At 35.8% G+C, this 22,301-nt stretch overlaps 2 protein-coding genes across 2 annotated transcripts; both read left to right on the forward strand.

Moving 5' to 3' along the window:
- The first annotated feature begins 10,514 nt into the window (after positions 1-10,514).
- LOC132298979 (putative UDP-rhamnose:rhamnosyltransferase 1) lies at positions 10,515-12,307 on the forward strand. Its single transcript, XM_059795384.1, has one exon. The coding sequence runs from the start codon at positions 10,583-10,585 to the stop codon at positions 11,990-11,992; it is 1,410 nt and encodes a 469-aa protein (XP_059651367.1). The 5' UTR covers positions 10,515-10,582; the 3' UTR covers positions 11,993-12,307.
- A 6,476-nt stretch (positions 12,308-18,783) lies between these two features.
- LOC132300926 (probable CCR4-associated factor 1 homolog 11) lies at positions 18,784-22,110 on the forward strand. Its single transcript, XM_059798233.1, has 3 exons — positions 18,784-18,951; positions 21,342-21,764; positions 21,827-22,110. Exons 1-3 carry the CDS (start codon positions 18,784-18,786, stop codon positions 22,013-22,015), a joined length of 780 nt encoding a protein of 259 aa, XP_059654216.1. The 3' UTR covers positions 22,016-22,110.
- Positions 22,111-22,301: the final 191 nt, after the last annotated feature.

Consider the following 22,301-nt stretch of genomic DNA (forward strand, 5'->3'; position numbering starts at 1 on the left):
TTCTCTCTGAAGACGAAGAACAACAAGCACATCCAAAGCTGTGCCGTTCTTCCTCAAATTCAACAAAGAACAACAAGCATATTAAAATCATGCCATTCTTTCTTCGTGATTCAACAAGTTTGACGAATCACCACATAACACTATTCGAAATCAAGCTTCGTCAGCCTTCGATCAGAAATCATTGGCGATCTTCTTCAACTACAAATAGTTGAATAAGATTGTCAACAACCTGATTCAAGATCAAGCTCCAACAGCCCTTGAATCCAACTAACAAAGGAGATCGAATCAGATGATATTTTCTTTCTTTTGTAAAGAATATCTCAAAGGATTGTACTCGAAATTTCATAAATTAATAAATTGTTATTTTTTCCCTATTTTGTTCTTTATTTGCAGATTACGAAATTTGCGTGTACAAATTTTTGACACGCCCGGTGGGACATCCTCTGCCTCTCATCTCTTTCTCTTACATCAAATCTTCAACAAATTTTCATCGTCAGAATTTATGGTTTTCAACAAGATTCAGATGAAAAACAAGAATATCACCAAGGACATCGCGATCGTAACGGACAACATCAATACCACCACAAAAGGTGGCAAGAAGGTTGTAACTTCGTCAAGTGGTACAAACATCTCTGCAAATTCAATGATGTGGAGTATGGTCAAAGCATCTGTTCCTGCCAAAGGATAGCATGATACGATGAGAGTCGATTCCGCCAAATTTATCAAAGTAACAACTCAAGCTCATACCGCATTCACCTCGCTGGGTGTAAGGAGGAAGGTTCCTATAACCTCTAAGGTAGTTCCAGTCACAAGTTTAAATTCAAGGCTAGTCTACCCAAGGCCAAAGATTTTTTCTGACTCTGTTACTATGCCAGTCATGATAACGAGTACTACCTCGTACGAAGAACAATTGACGAGTATGGCCAGTGCAATTGAAAGATTACAACACATTCTCAAGGAGCAAGATCTGAAAATTGCCTCGCTGATAGAAAAGTTAAAATTGCGTGACGACAATGCTGAGTCAAGTAAAGGCCGAATTCCTCATTCTAATTCCATGCCAGAGACTACTCTAATTGACGATCAGAATGACATGTCCGCTAATCCAATAATTGAAGTTACCTCTGTCACCTCACTTTCTGTCCAACAACTTCAAGACATGATAGTGAATTGCATAAGAGAACAATATAATGGCGTTCCTCAAAGTGCTCACATTTATTTAAAGCCTTACACAGAAAAAATTGACATCTTAAAAATGCTGGTTGGGTAGGCACGGACCCAGCAGGTGACCAGGGGGGCAGATGCCGCCCCTGAATTTTTAATATTTTCATTTTATACCCTAATTTTTTAAAATTTTATGAAAATGCCCCTCTAAAATTACAATTCGCCCCCACTGGATTCTTTTTTTTAGCATTTTATACTCAAATTTTGATAATTTATGAAGATGCCCCCACTAGAATTATAATTTGCCCCACTGATTTTTTTGTTTTTCATTTTATACTTTAAAATTTATGAAAAAACCCTATTAAAATTACAAAAATGAACCCATCATATAATTTTGTACCCACAAATTAAAAAGCCGCCCCTCTCACAAAATTTTCTGGGTTCGTCACTGCGGTTGGGTATTAACCTCCAAAGCTTCAACAGTTTGACGGAAAAGGCAATCCCAAGCAACATGTCGCACCCTTTGTAGAAACTTGAGGCAATGCTGGTACAAACGGAGATCTCCTTGTCAAGCAATTTGTTCGTTCCTTCAAAAGGAATGCATTTGATTAGTACACAGACCTCAAAGCTAGAGGTATTGACAGTTGGGAGCAGATAGAACGAGAATTTCTCAACCGTTTCTACAACATTCGTCGTACTGTAAGTACGCTGGAGCTTACAAACACAAAATAGATGAAGAGTGAACCCGTGGTTAACTACATCAACCGTTGGCAAGCTCTAAGTCTTGACTGCAAGGATCGTTTGTATGAAATTTCTGCAGTTGAATCACGTATGCAAGGCATGCGCTGGAAGCTTCTTTACATCCTACAAGGGATTAAGCCTCGCACATATGAAGAGCTTGTTAGTCGAGCCCACGACATGGAACTTAGCATGGAAAATCATGGTACTAAGGAAGATGATCCTGCTCTACCCGACAACCTTCAAGAAGATGAGAGAAGTGAGTCCGAGGAAGAATACAATATACTGCCTAACTCAGATGACAAAGTAGTTTCATCTTTTATTATAAGCAACATCTTCAGAGACTTGCATCAAGAAACGCACCATGCTACAACAATGACTTCAACTGAAAGTGCAAAATCACACGGGGCATTAAGTCAAGGAAACCAAGAAAAAAATCTTCAAAGTGACGACGAGATAGTCCATGCCCTCCAGTGTAAGCTTGGATTGTCGTCTGATTCTTGCAAAGTTGAAGAATAATTAACATTGAAGTGCTCCCTGATACGAGTATAAACTGTCGATAACACTCTTTGATATAAGTATAAATTGTTTGTCTGATAATAAAAAAAAAAAAAATCAAGAACTCCTTGATACGAGTTTAAACTATCTCCCAAAAAAAAAATTGACACTCCTTGACATGAGTATAAACTCCCTACCTGGGAAAAAAAAAAAAAATCAAGAACTCCTTGGTACGAGTTTAAACCGTCTCAAAAAAAAATATATGACACTCCTTGACACGAGTTTAAACTGTCTACCTGAAAAAAAAAAAAAAAAAAAAAAAAAATCAAGAACTCCTTGATATGGGTTTAAAATGTCTCAAAAAAAAAATAATAAATAAAAAAATGACACTCCTTGACACGAGTTTAAACTGTCTACCTGAAAAAAAAATCAAGAACTCTTTGATATGAGTATAAACTGTCTAGAAAAAAAAAAAAAAAAATTGATGCTCCTTGACACGAGTATAAACTGTCTACCTGAAGAAAAAAAAAAAAAAGAAATCAAAAACTCTTTGATATGAGTATAAACTGCATACCAAAAAAAGAAGATAAAGTGTCCTCATCGTATGATATCAAAAGTGATTCGTCACACCCTGTTAACTTGGCATGCCACTGAATTGTAATTGTAAAAGAATTTTTGGTTCGTCGCCAGAATTGCAGTTGCAAAGGAAAATTTTGATCCGTCGACAAAGTGTAGCACAAACAATAATTTTGGTTTGTTGCCAAAATTGTAATTGCAAAGGAAAATTTGATCTTTCGGCAAAGTGTAGTTGCAAAGAATAATTTTACTTTGTCACCAGAATGTTGTTGTAAAGGAAAAGATTTTCAGTTCACCATTAAAGTGTCGCTAAAAAAATTTAACTTGCCGCCAAGGTGTTACTGAAGAATCTGGTTCATCGTCGAGGTGTGGCTGGAAGAAATAAATAAATTTAACTTGCCGCCAAGGCGTCACTGAAGAATCTGGTTCATCGTCAAGGTGTGGCTAGAAGAAATAAATAAATTCAACTTGCCGCTAAGGCATCACCGAAAAATTTGATTTGTCATCGAGGTGTCGTTGAAGAAAAAAAAATTTCTGTTAGCTGTCGAGGTATTGTTGAAAGAGAAATTTGGCTTTCCGTTGAAGTGTCGTTAAAGAAAAAAAAATTGCTTGCCACTGAGGTATTGCTGAAAAAGATCTTTAGCTTTCCATTGAGGTGTCGTTGAAGAAAAAAATTTTGCTTGCCGCTGAGGTACTGCTATAAAAGATTTTTGACTTTCTGCTGAGGTGTCGTTAAAAAAATTATGCTTGTCGCTGAGGTATTGCTGAAATGAGGTGTTGCTGAAGAAAAAAATTATGCTCACCGCTGAGGTATTGCTGAAAGAGAAATTCGGCTTTTCTGCTGAGGTGTCGTCGAAGAAAAAATTCTGCTCGCCGCTGAGGTATTGCTGAAAGAGAAATTTGGCTTTCCATTGAGGTATCGTTATAGAAAAAAAATTCCGCTTGCCGCCGAGGCATTGCTGAAAAAAGAAATTTGGCTTTCCATTGAAATATTGCATCGAGAAAAAATTATACTCGCTGTCAAGGTATTGCTGAAGTAAAACAAATCACCAATGGGAGGCATGGGCATGCAATCTTCGTTTGTCAACTCCTCACACAGTCTGTAACAAATTCTGGATTGTCGAGGTATTGCTGGAAAAAAATCACTTCTTATGCCACCTAACTCCAATCTTTGATTCGGTTGATAAAATTAAGTTGCTGCCTGATCAAGCCTTGCTAAAAAAAAAAAAAAACTCTTCGGGAAATTCTGGAAAAAAAGTTGCTGAGGTAGAAAACAACATTGAGCTATGTACTGTTCCATCTTCTCTTATAAAGATCTCCATGTAGAGCAACTGATTTGAGGGGAAATTCTTTCATGAGAATGGTAGCAAGTTGAAGAATGTGATGCATGGCTCCCCAATCTTTGATACTCCCTTGCAATCTCCATGCATGTACGGCTACAACAAATCTGTAACTCAAATGGTACCAAAAAAAAAAAAATTCAAAATCTTGGGTTTTTTCTGACTTCAAGGCATAGATAGACGTGCACCAACATGGTGATTGAGTTCTTGCAATGCTCAGATTATATGAAATAAATATAACAATGCATGTTCAAGTCGCTCCATCCCTGCTGAAGTTTGAAATCGAGCAAAGTACAGAGCTTGAGATAGTCTTTACCGAGTTGTGGTGATCGATTTTGTTCTTATGGGGACAAGAATGCCATGGATTCACATCTGTCACTCTGGAGATACAAGCATAATCCATTGGGGAGAACAATTGAAGTAACAGGACATGGTCCATCATTATATCTTGTAATTATTTACGGGCTAGAATTATGATGGTACCCCAGCTATCCACTTAGCTTCTTAGAGCTTTAGTGGTCATGGCACAGCCACGGCCTCTCTTTCTCATGGTTGATGGGAACGCTTGTTCATCTGCAATATTAGCTCTAAAAATAAAAAATAAAATTAAAAAAGGGATCGTTGAAGCAAAATCAAGCAGTTCATTTGGCGCTAATCCATCTGGATGTATGGAAACGTGTTGATGCTAGAAGAAATTACACATAACATGTTGAATTGAAGATGGTATATGAGCAAAATCACTTGGTTCATGGACCGCCAACTAGAGTTTTTGAAGAGAGTAAACAAAGTTCTATAAAAAGAGATGAGGCTTTGTTCACTGACTTCCCAGCCATCCCTGAGCTTGAAATTTCCTCCAAGAAGCAAACAACACACGTTTTCATGAATTTGACAAAGCAATACTGGGTTGTTCCCGTAGCCATTGCTGGCTTCTTAGGAAGTAAAGGAATTAAACTTTCATTGTGGTTGCTTAGAAGATCTATTATTACCAATCTTGAAGAAAAAGATTTGGGTAATACAAAATTATAGTTTGATGAATCAGAGAAGAAATAAATGGTGCTTGAAAGTTCATGTATGCATTGATGATGATGTTGATTGTAGCAGGTATTTCATGTAGATCAAATATGCATCAAAAGGAAAAACAAATAATAATAAATTCTGTAGTCAAAGCAATATACAGGTGCATGGAAACTTGTATAACTGGGTCTCCTTGCATTAGTTTCTTGTTGTAATTGGATTAGGAGGAAGTAAAAAAAGCAAAAGTTGTGAAAAGAAATCCGACCAAGCGAAGAAAAAAAAAAATCCAGCGTGAAAGGAAAAAAAAGGAAGAAAAAAAAAATGCGTGGAAAAAAGGGAGAGAAAAAAAAAAAAAAAAAAAAGGAAAGAGAAAGAAAAAAGAAGAGAGAGAGAGAGAAAGAAAAAAGTTCGACCAGAAGCTGTAATCTGACAAGTCTTCAGAGGTTATTGGAATTGATGTCAGACCCTATGACATGGGTGGTATATATAGGCAACAAAATATAACCTATTTGTATTCCAATTTGTATATTTCAGTTCAAATGGGAAAGCAAAATCCAAAGTTGAATAGGAAAACCTTTTACAATTTCAAGACCAAGTTGGATACTTCAAGTCCCACTTGAAAAATGAGACAAGTCGCGTTAAACATGGGACTCGAAGTGGGGGCAATTTGTAGACACTAAAATTTTAATAGACTTTGCTTTTGACAAATTGACCCGTCAAATATGTATCTCATGTTTAATTAAATTATTTAATTGGCCCAAACTTGGTTCACTTAAATTATTTTATTAGACCAGCACAGATGATTAAATGAAAAGATAATTATTCCTAATAAAATATATTTTGAATAATTATTTTTAAAGATAATTATCATAATATAACCGGCCCAGTCCGGTTATGATTTTGTCCTTATCAGGAGAGGACACGTGTCATCATCATATTTGATACGGATAAAAATAATAGGCAGCTCAAAGTCAAAAGAGAAATAAGATAAGAGTAAGGGATTTATCTTACCCAAAATCTCTATGGAATCATAATATCATATGTAACCAGAGTTACCATTTCTGTAAGAAGGGAACGATATCATCTTGGATCAGGGAGAATCTCGCTTGAAAAACTACTACCATTAATGCTTCTATAAAAGAAAGGATCAGTCAACCTAAAAAGGTACGGCATAAATTTCATATTGAATACTTATCAGATATTTAATCGTCGAGTACTAACTTGACCGTTGGAGTGCACCCGGCCGGCACCATGCCGATCATCACTTCTTTTGTCTTGCAGGAATCGTCACAGACTCCGGAGCGTGTAGATTTTTGGCATCAACAGTTGGCGCCGTCTGTGAGAACGTATATTAGTCACAACAAATTATGGTTCGTACAAGGGAAATCTACGACAAAACTTAAAAGCAATTCAGTCCCTTTACAATCTGGCTTTCTCTAAAAGAAAGAGAACAGTTCATGGATTGCATGGCCAAAAGTAAGGGTACAGTTGCTCAATCTGGTAAAATTGCTAGAAAGTCCCGCCTGACCGCTAGCAGTTGTTTCGTTATCGCTGTTAATCGGGTAAGTTTCATGCATTACGCGTATATATGTGTACACTTCCTCACATGATTTAAAGAGAAACAATTTTTTATGTGTTTTCAATTGTCTGCAAAATATTGTTCACCTACATAATAATGTAGTTCACCTGGGGACCCTCTGATAAAATACTACGCTTTGAGGGTACTGTTCACAGGGTGTAGGAAAAAAAAAAAAAATTTATTTTATGAGTGCTATTCACAAGAATAGTTCAGCGTGTACTGTTCACAAGGTGTAGAATTTTTATTTATTTATTTTGTAAGTACTATTCACGTGAATAATACCCGCGGATACTGTTCACAGGGTTTAAAAAAAAAAAAAAGTTTCTTATTCTAGAGAACAATCGTTAGCTTCATTGATGATTTTGGTCCTATGATGCTCAATGATAAGTTTTTGCCTTAATTGTATCTATTCTGATACATATAAATATGTATATATATTATCCGTTCAAACTGGACATCTGTCCTTTTATTTTTGCTTTGCTAACTCTGCAAATAGAAAGAGAACATTAGTGTTCCTTGTACGCGAGAGGCAAGCTTGGGAATGGGGGCAGAAAGTTAACCTCTCTTATTAAAGATACGAGCTCACGAAACTCTGGAAAATCAGTTACTCACGAGGATGAACCTCCCATATTAAAAGGATAAGTTCATGAAGCTCGTAATTGCCATTCCCCGTATTATAAGGGATTGATATAAAAACGCCTCGTACTATAAGGGCTCGAACTGAATGAAGCTCGTAATTGTTGTCCTGCGTATTAAAAGGGGTCAAAATCAACTTGTAAAATATACTTCCCTTTTTAAACGGCGAGCTGAGTGAAGCTCGTAAAATATATTTTCCTCCGTATTAAAAAGGTTGAAATCAACTTGTAAAATATACTTCCCTTTTTAAAGGGCGAGCTGAGTGAAACTCGTAAAATATATTTTCCTTTTTAAGGGACGAGCTGAATAAAACTCATAAATATACTTCTTTTTTTTAAAAGGTAAGCTCATTCAGCTTAAAGAAAACCTACTCCCTCAGCTCATGAAGTTCAGGCAAATCTTAAGAGATCAACCAAAAAAGGTCGCCCAACAAGTTAACCTAAAAAAGAGATTGATTTATGCTAAAGAGATGTCAATCAAAAAAACACTTTTGACATTCTCGATACTTGACAAGCAAGCACGAGAATGGGGGGCAACTGATAAGGATAAAAATAATAGGCAGCTCAAAGTCAAAAGAGAAATAAGATAAGGGTAAGGGATTTATCTTACCCAAAATCTCTATGGAATCATAATACCATATATAACCAGAGTTACCATTCCTGTAAGAAGGGAACGATATTATCTTGGATCAGGGAGAATCTCGCTTGAAAAACTACTACCATTAATGCTTCTATAAAAGAAAGGATCAGTCAACCTAAAAAGGTATGACATAAATTTCATATTGAATACTTATCGGATATTTAATCATCGAGTACTAACTTGACCGTCGGAGTGCACCCGGCGGGCACCACGCCAGTCATCACTTCTTTTGTCTTGCAGGAATCGTCACAGACTCCGGAGCGTGTAGATTTTTGGCATCAACAATATTAATCCAAGAAACCTATAAATAGAGGTATGGAAGAATGAGGAAGGGAGGTCCAGAAATTTAGAAACTCAGAAATCCAGAAGTTCAAGAAATTTAGAGACTCAGAAATCCAAAAGGTCCAGAAATTTAGAGACTCAGAAATCCAGAAGGCCAAAAATCTCAGAGAGAAATACAGAAGCTCTGCCAACATTCATTCCCAACACCCAAACTTGAAGGCGAAGAGCAACAAGCACATCATATCATGCCGTTCTTCATCAAAATTCCACGGTGATCAACAACAAGCACATCCAAAGTCGTGCCGTTCTTCACCAAATTCAACAAATTCTTTCTGAAAACGAAGAACAACAAGCATATCCAAAGCCGTGCCGTTCTTCCTCAAATTCAACAAAGAACAACAAGCATATTAAAATCATGCCGTTCTTTTTTCCTGATTCAACAAGTTTAACGAATCACCACACAACATTGTTCGAGATGAAGCTTCGTCAGCCCTCGATCAGAAATCATTGGCGGTCTTCTTCAACTACAAATAGTTAAATAAGACTGTCAACAACCTGATTCAAGATCAAGCTCCAACAGCCCTTAAATCCAACTAACAAAGGAGATCGAATCAAATGATATTTTTTTTTCTTTTGTAAAGAATATCTCAGAGAATTGTACTTGAAATTTCATAAATTAATAAATTGTTATTTGCTCCCTATTTTGTTCTTTATTTACAGACTACGAAATTTGTGTGTACAATTAATTGGTGGTGAGGGGTGAAGGTTTGCTATTTTGGATTGCAATGGTGATGATTTGGGTTTGGTTTTGCAGAAAGCATATGGGTTATCTTTTTTTATTTTTTCATTTTTTTTTTCAATTGGGGTGGCTTTGTGATGAGGATGAGTAATGATTGTGGAGGTTTTGGGTGGAGGAGCGGTGATGGTTTTGGTTGAAGGTGGTGGTGGTTATGGGTTTGATGTGTTATTTGGTTACCGATTTAAAATAGGGTAATGGGTGGCGGTGTTGTTGGGGCGGTAATTGCAGGATCCAATACAACCACCATTTGGAGAGGTATAAGTTGGCCAATAATTAGGAACACGATAGAGACTGACGGCGACGGGGTTGAGATTGAAGGAGGGGATGTCGCAGATGGTGGCCGGAAGGGCATTGTTGTCAAAAAAAATCAATTTGCCTGTCGTGTGAGAATCACGCGCTCATTTTTAGCCGGCTGGTGGCTGATTGGATTAATCTGCAACAAATTTGTATAGTTCAGGAAGTTTACTGCAATTTTGATAGTTTAGGGAATTAGTTGCAAGTTTTTCAATAATTCAAAAGTTTTTTTTTTTTTTTTTTTTTTGCACTTTTTCCTTCTTTTATTGTTTTATATATATAAAAAATTAAAAAATTGTTAAATGGGGAGGGAGCGGGTGCAAGGGCCCCACCACAAACTGTTGCCATTCCTAGAAATATGTTTTTAATCATTTTAAAAAAAAAATGAAAAGACAGTTTGCTCACTACAACTGGATCAAAATTATTCCAAATTCGTTAATAACAATAAAATAAGGAAAAAGCTTGTCTCCTACAGTATAGTGCTGACGTGGATCACTAAACACATGTCAAAAAAAATTTGTCCAAAATATTCGAATCTTTTTATGAGTCATCCACGATCTCCAAAACTGTAACCATCAATTGGGCTCCATGTGCGGCCTACCAAATAATTGAGTTGCACATTAAATTGCGTTTATGGCTGTGTACAAGGTACAGCTTATACGAACAAAATTTTAAATGTTTTTGATGTAATAATTATATAGTACGGATCACTTGTTAATTAAATAAAAATATATTTATTTTGATAAGTTTTATAACTTTATATTCGTATTTAGTTAGATTTTTTTTTTTTTTTTTTAAAACATATTTAGTTTGTGTCTGATGCCAAACTTTCAAGTTTTTCTTTCCATAATGGCTGTGTAAATATATGAAAGACACTATACATATCTGCATATGTATATATGTATATATATATATATTTATATTATTTTAAAAGTGTAGAGGATTTTTTATTATTTTAATTTTTTTTTATTTGATATATATATACTTTAATTTATTGCTTTCATTTCATTTTATTCAAAAGCAAAAATGGGAAGAGATGATATTCACGTAGTAATGCTTCCATGGTCAGCATTTGGTCACATTTTCCCATTTCTTCAGCTCTCCTTCGCCTTAGCCAAAGCCGGAGTTCATGTCTCTTTGGTATCAACTCCAAAAAACATCCGGAGACTCCCTAAGCCTCCTCCAGAAATAGCAGCTCTGATAGATCTGGTGGAGCTTCCACTTCCGGCGGTGGATCGGAGTCTCTTGCCGGTGGAGGCCGAGGCCACCGTGGACCTACCCTTCGACAAAATTCAGTACTTAAAGGTGGCATATGATCTCCTGCAACAACCCTTCAAGCAGTTCATTGCTGAAAGATCACCCGATTGGATGATCATTGATCTCATCCCACACTGGGCGGTCGAGATCGCTCAAGAGTATCGGATCCCACTCCTATGCTTCTCTGCTTACTCAACTGCTACTCTTGTGATGGTAGGGCCACCGGAATTCTTAGTTGGAGATGGTCAAAAGAGGTTTTGGTCAACCCCGGAAACCATGACATCACCGCCGGAGTGGGTTAGTTTTCCATCATCGGTGGCTTTCAGGACTCATGAAGCAATCGCCTTTCATGCTGGATTCTTCGGAGAAAATGCCTCAGGGACAAGTGATGCTCAACGCATGGCGAAAGTGCTCCATGCATGTCAAGCTATAGCTATACGTACTTGCAAAGAGTTTGAAGGTGAGTACATGAAATTAGAAGCGAAGATCACCGGTAAGCCGGCAATTCCGGTGGGACTTCTTCAACCGGAACGACCTCCTAAAGAGAGAGAAGTCACTGATGAATCATGGGATAAGATCTTTAAATGGCTTGACAAGCAAAAACCCAGTTCAGTTGTGTTTGTAGGGTTTGGTAGCGAGTGTAAACTAAGCAAAGAACAAGTGTGTGAGATAGCTAATGGACTAGAGCTATCAGAATTGCCTTTTCTATGGGCACTTAGAAAACCCCATTGGGCTATCAACGATCTCGATGCCCTACCACCGGTTTTCGACCACTGGACATCCGGCCGAGGGGTGGTGCATATCGGCTGGGCACCTCAGACGGACATCCTAGCACACCAGTCCATAGGGGGGACTTTGTTTCACTCTGGATGGGGCTCTGCAATAGAAAGTTTGCAGTTTGGGCATTGTCTTGTTGTGCTGCCTCTCATCCTCGATCAAGGGTTGAATGCAAGATTACTAGTAGAGAAGGGTTTGGCAATTGAAGTGGAGAGAAGCGAAGACGGATCATTTAGCAGGAACGACATAGCCAAGTCTCTGAGAGAAGCCATGGTTTCAGAGGAAGGAGAGCAACTAAGGGCTCGTGCCAAAGAAGCCACAGCTATTTTCGGGGACAGAGAGCTGCACGATCAGTATATTAGTGAGTTTGTTGAGTATCTGAGAAATGGTGTTGCGAAATAGATATAATTATCATCCTTCTCTACTAGAGAGACTCTGGCTTGTATGCTTTAGCATTGATTAACAGCAAAATAAGGTTTTGTAATTATTACAATCAAAAGCAACTTTTGATCAGAAAAATTAACTCGTGATAATTCTCCTATTAACTTCGCCATCCTTGGTTCAAATTTGGAACCAGTGGTATTCTCTATTTCTTAGAGTGAATGGTGAAGATTTCAGTCTTTAAAAGAATAGAGTGGGTGTGTGAGTCAGTTTGTGATAATCTAGATTTTTAAGATTTTAAATTATATTTATTTTATAATTTTTGGTTGTCAAGAATGATTATTCGCGATGTTAGGTCTTGATTTGTTAAGAAGACAGTGGAAGAGTATTTTTTTTTTTTTTTTTTTAATTTTCATTTTCATTTTCATTTTCGGTGTCCAGTGAGCTTGGTGAGTTTCATTATTGAGTTTTGGATATGTATGTATATATACGTAAATTGACGACGATGGAAAGATGAGATAAGATGGCAAAAGGGATCAGCCGAATTAAAGAGAGAAGTTGATTTGATATATTTTTTTAAATATATTTATTTTGTATGCTGTATGGTGGTGAGTGCCGAAGATAAGAAAAAGAAGATTTGAAATGGATTTGGTTACGTGAATTGCGAGAGGGAAGAGAAAAGGGCTAGGAACGAGAGGGAAGAGAAGAGACGATAAAGAATGAGGAAGAGAGAGAAAGAGAAACGTCGTTTTGGAATGAAAAAAAAAAAATAATAAGAGTAATGATGTGTCCATGCCACATAATAATCGGATCAAAATAGGTTCTAAAATTCTTATATAATAATAAAGATATTTTAATATTTTAGAATAAGAGTTTGAAGGGTATTTTGGACTTTAACAAAAATTATTGATGTATTTGTAATTATTTTGTTTAATTTAATCAAATTAAAAAATAAATTTTAAAATTAAACTATTTTATTATTTAAGGTTATTAAATCTACCTATATGTAGTTTCCTAAGAAAAGAACGAAAGAGAAAAGAAGATTTGAAATGAATTTTTTTTTGTTTTTTGATGCAATTATATATATATATATATATATATATATATATATATATATAATTGTAGCATCAAACGAAGGAAATGGGCAGGTGGCTGCCGAAGTGATAAGGGAGAAAGGAAAAAATAATGATCGATGGGGCTCATGAAATTGATTTTGTGGACAAAATTTCATTTGGGTTGGGAGTTGTCTAATATGTTTGAAATGGGTGAATTGATTTTTGTTATTATATATATATATATATATATATATATATATATATATATTGTATCAGATGGAAAGGTGTGGACGAAAAAAAAGGAAAGAAAAGAAAGGTAATTGGCGGGAACCATGACCTTTTGAGCCAAATTCTTTTAGCTCTGATTTTTCTTTCACGTGGCCTTGCATTTTTGGTGGCTGATAGGTATAGCAATGATGTGTCTGAGGGAGCGTGTGATGAGCAGTGCTGATATTTGTTAAAGTATAGGTGGAAACGATACATTCACGAGAATAGCATTTAACAACCACGGTGGTCATATGCTTCACTCCAAATCATCACAATTGGCTTTAAAAGCCTTTTTGCTCAGTAAATGAGCTACAACATTTCCTTTTCTAAGGGTCCAAGCAAGAGAAGAGTGCGGACAAACTGAAATAAGAAAAGAAATGTCCGATCACAAAAAGAGAGGCCATTGAAGGTTGAAGACATTGCATCGACTGACAGTCTCCTTCAACAACAACAAACTTATAACCCCAATCCTTTAACATAAGAATATAAGCTCACAACACCAAACCCTCTGCCAAAGATGCGTTGCTAACATTATAGAAAACTATTGATGCAATCTTAATTGGTTGGCCCAAATGATTCCGCAAGATAATACCCCCACCACAAGTCTTAGAAACAGAATTGAAAGCCGCATCAAAGTTGAGCTTGAGAAATCCCTCAACCGGAGTAACCCACTTCGAAATAATAACACGGGGAGGGGAAGAAGGAAAAGAAAGAAGAAGATACTGGCGAGAGACCTCTGAAAATTCATTGAAATCCCTAAAAGCCCTCTGAGCCACTTTAAAAGGATCCCTACTGAACCTGCAAAAAGTCAAGTTGTTGCGGCTTTTCCAGATACACCAACAGATGAAAGCCGCCAATCCACTACATTCAACGGACTGCGCTGTAGAACTCCATCTGTCGCACATCTCCACCCAACACTTTCGCCATGTAGTAGGAAACGCGCCGCTGAAATCCAGACGAAGAGGACTCAATTTCCAAACCTTACAAGCAAATGGACAAGAGCAAAGAAGATGATCCATGCTTTCAACAAATTGCCCACAATAAGCACAACCAAAGAATTGAGACGCCCCGCGCTTAAAAAGCTGAGTGGTCACTAGGATCTGTTCATGAAGGCTCAACCAAATAAAGATTTGAATTTTCTTAGTAGCCCGAAGACGCCACACCCCCTTCCACATATCGCCACTGGAAGCCGCAAAACTACACCCTTCCAAAGGAAGAGATTGAGAAAAAGGATGGAGAATGGAAAAAGCCACTCGATAAGCACTCTTGACAGAGAAACCACCATCAGGAGTGCCGCCCCAAATCTTAGAATCCACACCACCCCTAACGCTCAAAGGAATCTGAAAGATAGACTTGCAATCCCGCTCATTAAAATGGTGACGTACCAAATTAGTATTCCAACAGTGAAGAGAATGACTAATAACATCCGATACTAAGGAAAAATAAGCAGAGTTTGGATTTGATGCCACTTTGAAATCAACAGAATCCGGAATCCAATTATCAGACCAGCAATCAATCGAAGAGCCGTCGCCAATCCGCCATAACATACCTCTTTTGATGACCTCCTTAGCGGAGAAAATACTTTTCCAGGCCCACGAGGCATTGGATATATAAGGCGCATCCACAAAAGCACAGCCCTTAAAGTATTTCTGCTTGAAGGAATTGACTAGTAAAGATCTATCTCCCTTTTCCATCCACCACGCAATCTTAGCGAGAAGAGCAAGGTTAAAAGCCTCCACATCCTTGAAGCCGATACCCTCCTCAACTTTAGATTTGCCTTCATATACTTGTATCAGTTTTGTGGCTTTGGAAGATAGGACAGAGAAGAGAGAAATTAGAGGAAAAAGTGAGTGAGTCGAGAGAAGACACAGAGAGTTTGGTGGAAAAACAGAGCGTAAGCAGAGAGTCTGCAGAGGAGGCCAGAGGTTTGAAAACTTGGTGATTTAGTGAGGGAATTCTTTTTTAGTGTAAGGTTCCCTATACCTTGAATGAGAGTGACTTTGCTTCAAACGGTTTTATTAAATGTTTTATTTAAATGCATATGTATTTTGTTTATACTTACATGAATATGTATATTTTGTGAAGCTGTTTTATTAAACTTCCATGAAATTTTTGTTATGATTTTTCTTACTGGGACTTTCCGTCTCATCACCCTCTAATTTCAGGTATAGAATATAAACGAGAATTGCTAGTTTCGGGCTTAAGTGAAAGAGTTGGCGTTGTAAGATTTATTCTTTTTATTTAAAGAATTTTGTATATATTTGAGGAAATTGACTTTGTATAAAAGAGAATTTTCATTTATTTTTTTTTGGTGTATTTTGATATATATAGATTTGTATAAATCAAGATTTTATTAGAATTTTCGGGTTGGGACACAGTTTCTTACCAATAATAATAAAAACAAACAATAATTAAAAACTTATTCAACAACCGTCATGCCACATCATTCAAGATAAACATCATGAAATTTTTTCTATCCAAATAGGTATTACTCTTCCCTTTAAAAGGAATGTTGAATGCTGGCACCCTGCTATGAACAATATTTATGTATGTGTAAGCATTAATTTGCTTGAACTTTTGGTGGAAGAGAGAAGAATATGCTTCAGAAGTGCATCAACACATTGGTGATACCAAATCATAACAAAAACTCTCCACCATTAAACATTCTTTCATCATACATCACTCTTTAACGGTCCAGAAATGAATTCAATCTACACAAACTTGTACATACTCATTTTGATGATATTTGCATACCCTTTTTTTTTTTAATATAGATTTCTTAAGAGATTTTTTTTTTTCCTTAAAAATCTTAATAATAGAAAAAGGTCAAGAATTGAGCATGAAATTCGAGTTGTCCCCTAATCAATTCATAAATTCCAAAGATCACAAGTAATGCTATGTACCACAGGGCTTTCACTAATTTCTACAACAAGAACCTAAACAGAAACAAGGACAAACATGCCCCGGAATCCAATTGTTTACAAAAAACGCAAAAGAGAAATCCTTAAAACAAATGTGCAGGGGGAGTCTTTGACAGAAATAAACAATAAAAAACAAACAAACAAACAAAGAATTACACTATTCACCATAAAGAAAACAGAGTTCAAAAAGACAACTTTAATTGAACATATAGACTTGAACTCATTATATTAAACAAAATGACGCTTAATCATCATCAAATTTCTCCAACTATTTCATATTTGGCCATATGTTAACTAGAGCGGTAGGGTTGATTCAAGTAAATTCTACTAACAGTAATAGGAGCAGCAATACTGTTTCTTCTATTTATCCTTGTAAACTTCCAAGAGTTAATCTTTGGATTCCGGCGTACCTAAAAACAAAATAAAACAATTGTGAGAAATCAAGGTTATTTTCAATTTATGTTGACTTATGTCTAAGGGTTAGCATTAAGAATATTTTTTGCCTTAGCCATGGATGAACTGATGAGATAGAATCAATTCCATGGTATATGTTATTCATTGATGAAACTAGAGAAAAGATAAGTGCTAAATTGGATGTTTGGAGGAAAGGTCTAAAATTAAAAGGAATCTAGATAAGCAAGAATAAAAGTGTACATGAATTGTAATTTTAATTTAGATAACCAATTAACAATCACGAAACATGACAGAAAAATAAAAATGCTACACAAAAAGATTTAACGTGGTTCGACGCAAGGTATGTCTACATCCATGATGGAGATCCCGCGAAATATTTTACTATGCAAAAAACAAAAGATTAAAAGTTTCAGCTCCCAAACCCTAGCTCTTGCTCTCACTCTGTTATGCAATTTCCAGTGTTTCTCGATATCACTTCAAACCCTAAACTCCCTTATATATCAGGCTACAAGAGATTAGTAAACAGGGTCCACGACCCGCCAGCAAAAAAAATTGATCAAAAATTTTCTTTTAACAACTATGGTAACCAATAAATAATATACCTGATGAGAAAATAAAAGAATTTCTTGATATCAAGTGTATACCCTTTATAACCCATTATCAACATTATGATCAAATTAATGAAGCAATGTTAAGATAAAAGGTTAAAACCCTATGTGAGGAGACGGAGATCTAATTAGAAATTAAGTTAGAAAAACATGTAGAAATAGGAACACCATATCTGTCAAAAAGTTTAATTTTGTGAGATAAGTCACGAGATAATTCACATTCTACTATGTCATAATCTTATGATTTTTATATATTTATTTATGTAGAACACTATTCACAATCCTATTCCTATATATTTGTTGGGTTTGTGGCTCAAAATTTGTGCGCAGAAAATTAGTTTCCTTTTTTATTTTGGAAGCTGCGAGAAATAGTTTCCTGATTGGTTTTGGAATCCATAAGATTTGGGAAAGAAGTTATACCAGCTATTTTAGAGTTGAAGATGGATATGGTAACTCCTTGTAAGTAAGTTGATTCTTATCCAACAAGAAATTGGATTTGAGGAATACTTGTCCAACAAGGAATTGAGTTTTGAAGACTCTATAAATAGAGATGGGTATGAAGGATTTAGAGAGAGAGAGAAAAGAGAAAAATGTAAGAGGTTTAAGGGTGAGTGTTGTGAGGAGAGGGGAGCGTATATGTAATTTTCGAGTGTATACATATAGCCTCAAAAGAGATGATGAGTGAGTGAGTGGGGTTTTGACATGTGATTGTATATTCTCTTCCTTGATTCATAATAGTGAAATCTCTCTCTCCCATGGATGTAACCCTAGAGTTGGGTGAACCATGTAAAATATTGTGTTGTGCGTGGATGTGTATGGTTGTTATCTCTATATATGCTTGTGTTAATGTGATGTGATGATACTTCCGCTATGCGTGATGAATGAGAGATTTAACTCTCAACAACAGCCGACCGTTGAGTGGGTTGGAGGGAGTTAATTATCCTCAACAATATTAACTAATCTACACTCTATGCAAAGAAGAAGAGAGAGACATACTAAGACGGGAGAATATAATAAATGATATTTCAAAACATCATTTAAATAAATGCTAAAGGATTTTAATCGAATTCAAATTAACACTTGGGACCTGAAGTAGTTACCTTGATTAACAACAGGATTTGAAGGGCTCTGAGGAGCGAGCCTAAACAACATTAATGTCCATTCCTTTTGAAGAGAACAACAAACGTAAGTGTTCCCCACACCAGCATCATTAGTTCCCACAAAGGTGATATATAAACCAAATTTCACCAGAAACGCACTGTATGTTTGCCTTGACCACTCTCACAAACTCAAGATTCGAATTCTGTGAAGGAACATTCACTCGGATCATCCAAAGGTCCCGACAAGTGTATAGTTCCGTCGCAACCGACAACCCTACCAGTGTCCTCCAAGTCCAACCCCTGTAATTGTAGTAGATATTTATATTTGCACATGTGAAGAGACAGTGAGAGAGAACAATAGACCTGAAGCATTTGTGATTTTTGTCGACGAATAAACCAGTCTCTAAATTCCGTAGGCGGCTGCGCAGGCATCCCGGAAGAGAAGGAATGACAACAGAAAGGGCTGATCAGATTGTGGGTGGTGGAGGTTTTTGGTTGAAAGACCACTCAAAAACCCTAGCTTTGTCTTCAGATGATTCTTATAACCAATTATACCCACTCTCTCAAGCACACAAGGAGGATGACGGATTGAGCGGCGCCGGAGGGTGTTTTCAGGTTGTCGGATTGAGCTGCTGCGATCGGCGAAAGAAGGATAATACTTAGCTAGTCACCGGTGAGTAGCTTCACGCTACTCTCCCCTCATGTGTTCCAATAACAATATACCATATCAACTTTAATAACCAAATAATCCACGTTCTCTATATTTTCTCAGATCAACCATTGAATAACTTTTTTTATTAAAGCTAATGTAATATGTTGTTATTGTAACACATGAGGGGTGAGTAGGGTGAAATTACTCACCGGTGAGTAGTTAAGCATTATCCGCGAAAGAATCCTTCGCGTACCCTGTTTATAATAGTAACTAATTGGGGGAGAATTTTGAAATGACTAGGACAACCTTTATTTGTTTATTTATTTATTTTTATTTTATTTGGTAAGTCAATAATTAAATTAGTGAGATGGAAAGGCTCGGCACTCCAATTTCGAGGCATTTGCAAGGAGCTAATAAAAGTTGTCAAATATTGTCTCCAAAACAAAAAAAAAAAAAATCTTTTTCGTGTACCCTTTCTTTAATTAATTGGCGAGAATTTTGAAATGACCAATACACCCTTTACTTGCGCCTATTCACCTAATTTGAAGGAGCAAATATTTATTTATTAATTATTATTATTATTATTTGCTAAGTAAAAAGTGTTAGATGTTAGATTATGTTAGTAGGTGTATAGGTTCGAAATATAAGGAGCAAATATAATTTGTCAAATATATAATCCCTATGTCCCAAAAAATAACAATAATAATTGTCCTTTTGACTCTAACATTTTAATAGTGTAATTTTTAATACTACGTATTTTTTTACCCACATAATTTGAATTGTTTTTAGAACTTCAAAGTAACGAGCGTAAATTAGAAATTATAAAAAAAATAATGCATTGGAAGGAGAAATTGGACAATTATTTTGACCAACCAAAATAAAAAGGTGAACAATTTTTTGTAGGATAGAGGGAGTGCATAATTATATTGTATATTTATATTGTATATTGTGCTAAAAAAATGTTATATATCAATACTTTTTTAATACAGTGGTATTTGTAATATAGGCTAGAAAGTTGTCAAAATTTAATTTTTTCCTTATTTGTTTTTAGTAGAAGAAAAGACTAAACACGAGCACCACCAACTGATATAAAAAGCCCCTATGCATGAATGTTCCATTTGAATTCCAAAGTTTGGCCTTGAAAACCAATTTATGATCCACACTTCAAAAGCACAAGCAGCAACTGATTTTCCATGGGGATGACATTGATTTATCATGCCCTTAAAGTTATAATGCAAATATGTGTTACAAAAACTTTTTGTAGAGTAACAGTACATTTCCTGCATGAGTTTTGATAGAGAGTATTAAAATGGAAACATAGAATATTTGACAACTTATATTGCCAATATTGCCAATGGAAACATAGCTACCTATTATGGAAACATAGCTACCTATTACCAAGTGTTAATTTTTAATAGTGTATTAAGGAGCAACTTATATTAATTTTTAATAGTGTATTAAGGAGCAACTTAATTTTAAAAGTGTAATTTTTAATACTACGTATTAAAATGGTACGTATTACCAAGTGTTAATTTTTAATAGCGTATTAAGGAGCAACTTATATTAATTTTTAATAGTGTATTAAGGAGCAACTTAATTTTAATAGTGTAATTTTTAGTTCTTTGTGTTTCTACTGAGAAATAGCTAAACAGGAGCATTAACTAATATAATAAGTCAAATGTTCTACTTATCAAAAAATAATAATAAGTCAAATGTTCAATTTTGATTCCGTGACCTTGATTTGCACCAATCACTTGCTGACATCCAAATATTTGTCTTAATTTTATTCAATTTTTTTATTATATATCAACTAATAATTGATCGATATATGATGTGATAATTTCTCATAAAATGGACCTCTTCCTATATTTTATTAGTACTGCCATTGAGATAACTTAATGAGCAATGGCCTTGGTCCATTTTTATTATGCGGACTCCAATTTAATCTTGTTATATAACTGGTCAAGTTGGAGTCTAATTGCATCTATGTGGAAATGGTATATATCGGTAATGGAAATGCAATTTGGAGTTCTTCTATTTTTACAAAGTTTCATGGACATTTGTGGAAGGGCCTAAAATCCCACTAGTTGATTTTATAAATAAATGAGAGCACATAAATTAAAAAATAGTAGTATAATTAATCCTACTTATAAAAGAACTTTCCATATTATAACCGCCTCATGTAACTCCTTTCTTCACCAGACTTTCCATATAGGTTATTAGGTTACATTATATATATATATATATATATAAATCTCACCGCCCTCTCCCGTAGTTGTATAGTTCTGTATTCTTACTGTATTTTGTGTCTTCGTGTTTTCTACTTTCGATTGAGAAGCATGGAATTGCCTAAAAAAAACCTGTAATTGTGAGAGAAGTTTGGAAGAAAAATATAGTTGAAGAGTTCTATATGATTCATCAAGTTGAATACCCATATGCTTCGATCGACACTGAATTTCCGGGACCAGACATCAATCGAAACCTACCCTCTCAAATTCCATCGATCGAGAACTACTATTTCATGAAGTTAAATGTGGATCATTTGAAGTTGATCCAGTTGGGGCTCACTCTTTCAGGTGCGCAAGGGAAGCTTCCCGATTTTGGAACAAATTCATGCTACGTCTGGGAATTTAATTTCTGCGATTTTGACCTTGATTCTGATAATCACAATCCCGACTCTATCAACTTGCTTAAGCGACAAGGTATAGATTTCTCTGCTGTGATGCTGAGTTGGTCTGGACTGAATTTCAGAAGATGTCCATTGACTTGGGTTACGTGATTTCGGCTTCTGAATTGCCTAATGATTTGAGTGATTTCATGGGGTTAGTGGGATTTTAGGCATCAAACATAGGATCAGATATTGTGTTGAACGTTGATCGTGTGGCCGGAAAGAGCCAGCAGGCTGGTTCGGATAGTTTACTCACCATGCAGACCTTCCTCAAGCTTAGAAATGTTTATTTCAATCCGAAGTTGGACACAAAGTTGAATAAGTTTGATTTGGTATTGTTTGGATTGGAAGTAAATTGATAGTTCATTTAATGTTCTTGGTACAGTTGTATCTCTCTTGTAGTTACATGTTGTTATTATATGTAATTTCGAAAATGAAAATATGCTTTCTTAGGTACTAATCTCTCCTTCAGTTCTTAACTTCTTAACAATATTTGCATTTTTTGTTCCTCTGGCATTCTTTTGATTGGTGATGTTACACTCACAAAGGCAATTTCGTATAAGAACAATTTATGCATTTCCTATCAGTTGATCTCAAACTAGCTACCAGTGTATACTGAGACACCACAGCAACTGAAGCAGACAT

The sequence above is a fragment of the Cornus florida genome, unplaced genomic scaffold (assembly GCF_030987335.1).
Source record: "Cornus florida cultivar Cherokee Brave unplaced genomic scaffold, ASM3098733v1 CherokeeBrave_3.0.0_Hap2_Chr03, whole genome shotgun sequence".
Lineage (NCBI taxonomy): Eukaryota > Viridiplantae > Streptophyta > Magnoliopsida > Cornales > Cornaceae > Cornus > Cornus florida.

Excerpts from the sequence above, each read along its gene's own strand:
- LOC132300926 (XM_059798233.1), top strand. The coding sequence starts at position 18,784 with ATGACAACAGAAAGGGCTGATCAGATTGTGGGTGGTGGAGGTTTTTGG. Across the intron at positions 18,952-21,341 it reads GCGCCGGAGGGTGTTTTCAG|AAAAAACCTGTAATTGTGAG; the intron begins GTTGTCGGATTG and ends GGAATTGCCTAA. Across the intron at positions 21,765-21,826 it reads GTCCATTGACTTGGGTTACG|GCATCAAACATAGGATCAGA; the intron begins TGATTTCGGCTT and ends GTGGGATTTTAG.
- LOC132298979 (XM_059795384.1), top strand. The coding sequence starts at position 10,583 with ATGGGAAGAGATGATATTCACGTAGTAATGCTTCCATGGTCAGCATTT.